At 28.6% G+C, this 1,255-nt stretch overlaps 1 protein-coding gene across 1 annotated transcript in view; it reads right to left on the reverse strand.

Moving 5' to 3' along the window:
• The window catches only part of LOC119675251, a 1,494-nt gene extending 521 nt beyond the window's left edge, over window positions 1-973 (reverse strand). Inside the window, exons 1-4 of the mRNA XM_038086439.1 lie at window positions 791-973; window positions 304-455; window positions 118-233; window positions 5-49 (exon numbers count right to left, since the gene is read on the reverse strand). Of these exons, the coding sequence (XP_037942367.1) occupies window positions 5-49; window positions 118-233; window positions 304-406 (264 nt within the window). The 5' untranslated portion in view covers window positions 407-455; window positions 791-973. The remainder of the gene's footprint in view (window positions 1-4; window positions 50-117; window positions 234-303; window positions 456-790) is intronic.
• Window positions 974-1,255: the final 282 nt, after the last annotated feature.

Here is a 1,255-nt window from a genome sequence, read left to right on the forward strand (position 1 = left end):
AAACATTTGAAGTTAATATGCGCAGATCACGCTTACGCATCCATGATACCTATAACGAATAAGAAAAACTTGATATATAAAGTCAAAAATTAGACTTAATAGATACTCTATACGCACCGTATTATTGCCTTTATTTTTAACCTTACACCTCAATACAACTGTGTCGTCGGCAACGGCTGTAACGTTTCGTGGACTAATATCATCAAAGTATGGTCCGTCCATAGTTAGAAACTCTATAAGTGAAATATTAGTTTTTTTTGGCACCAATAGGTAATATTGCAAAAATTATTAAATAGTACGTACCATTTGTGCTTGCTACTGTATCTGCAAGAATGTCACGAAAATATATGTTTATATTCAAAAGTAAACAAAAAATTGGGCCTAATTTAAATAACAGTTTTTTCATTATTATGATGATGTTCACTTAAATCATAACAAAATAGATAGTTGAAACTCTGAAATGCAGCAAAATGAAAACGATTTATAATATTATTGAAACTTAATTTAAAACAGAACTTAGTTTAATAAAATTGTTAATTTTTACAATCAAAATTTAAAGTCCTTAGTAGATTTCGTCTCGAAACTCATAGAGATACTCATATAAAATATATAAATATATTCTTTTCTAAGCAAATCAAAAATTATTCCTAAAACCAGTTACGCCGTCTTGTAGAACGTTTACATATATACGATAACCGGGAACCATAGTTTGATTTGCTTTCTTGAAGAAAGCAATAGCACAGAAATTTTTGGTTTGCTTACATTTTATAGGATAACATTTTTTACGTACACAAACTTTAAAAGTTAACCTCTATCACCGGTGTTCAACTTACACGTAGTCAAAACTATTATCGTATACACATCTGAAAAAACATGTCCTGAATGCTTGAAACATAATTTATTTACATAAACGAATCGGAAACATTACTTTCTTGTGTAAAAAATTTATTGTGTAGAAACTTTTTATGTTTTATTAAAGTTTAAACTGATGTGAACTTTTTCCAATTTAAACAATTTTAGTTTGTCTACACACCATAATTAATGTTTTTCGTATTGCTCGATTCAATATACTACTACTTGGGTGCTACTGCGCAGGATTTCATCAAATCTCTATTAGAATTCCTGGACAGTTTTTAAACATCGACTTTTGGCATGACAAAAATGACATTTCTATAGGTGTGACATATGTATGTCGAGACATATTTCAAATCAGGATTATATATTATTAATTTGTTAATTATTTAGCTTTGCTAAA

This window comes from Teleopsis dalmanni, chromosome 2, assembly GCF_002237135.1.
Source record: "Teleopsis dalmanni isolate 2A chromosome 2, ASM223713v2, whole genome shotgun sequence".
NCBI lineage: Eukaryota > Metazoa > Arthropoda > Insecta > Diptera > Diopsidae > Teleopsis > Teleopsis dalmanni.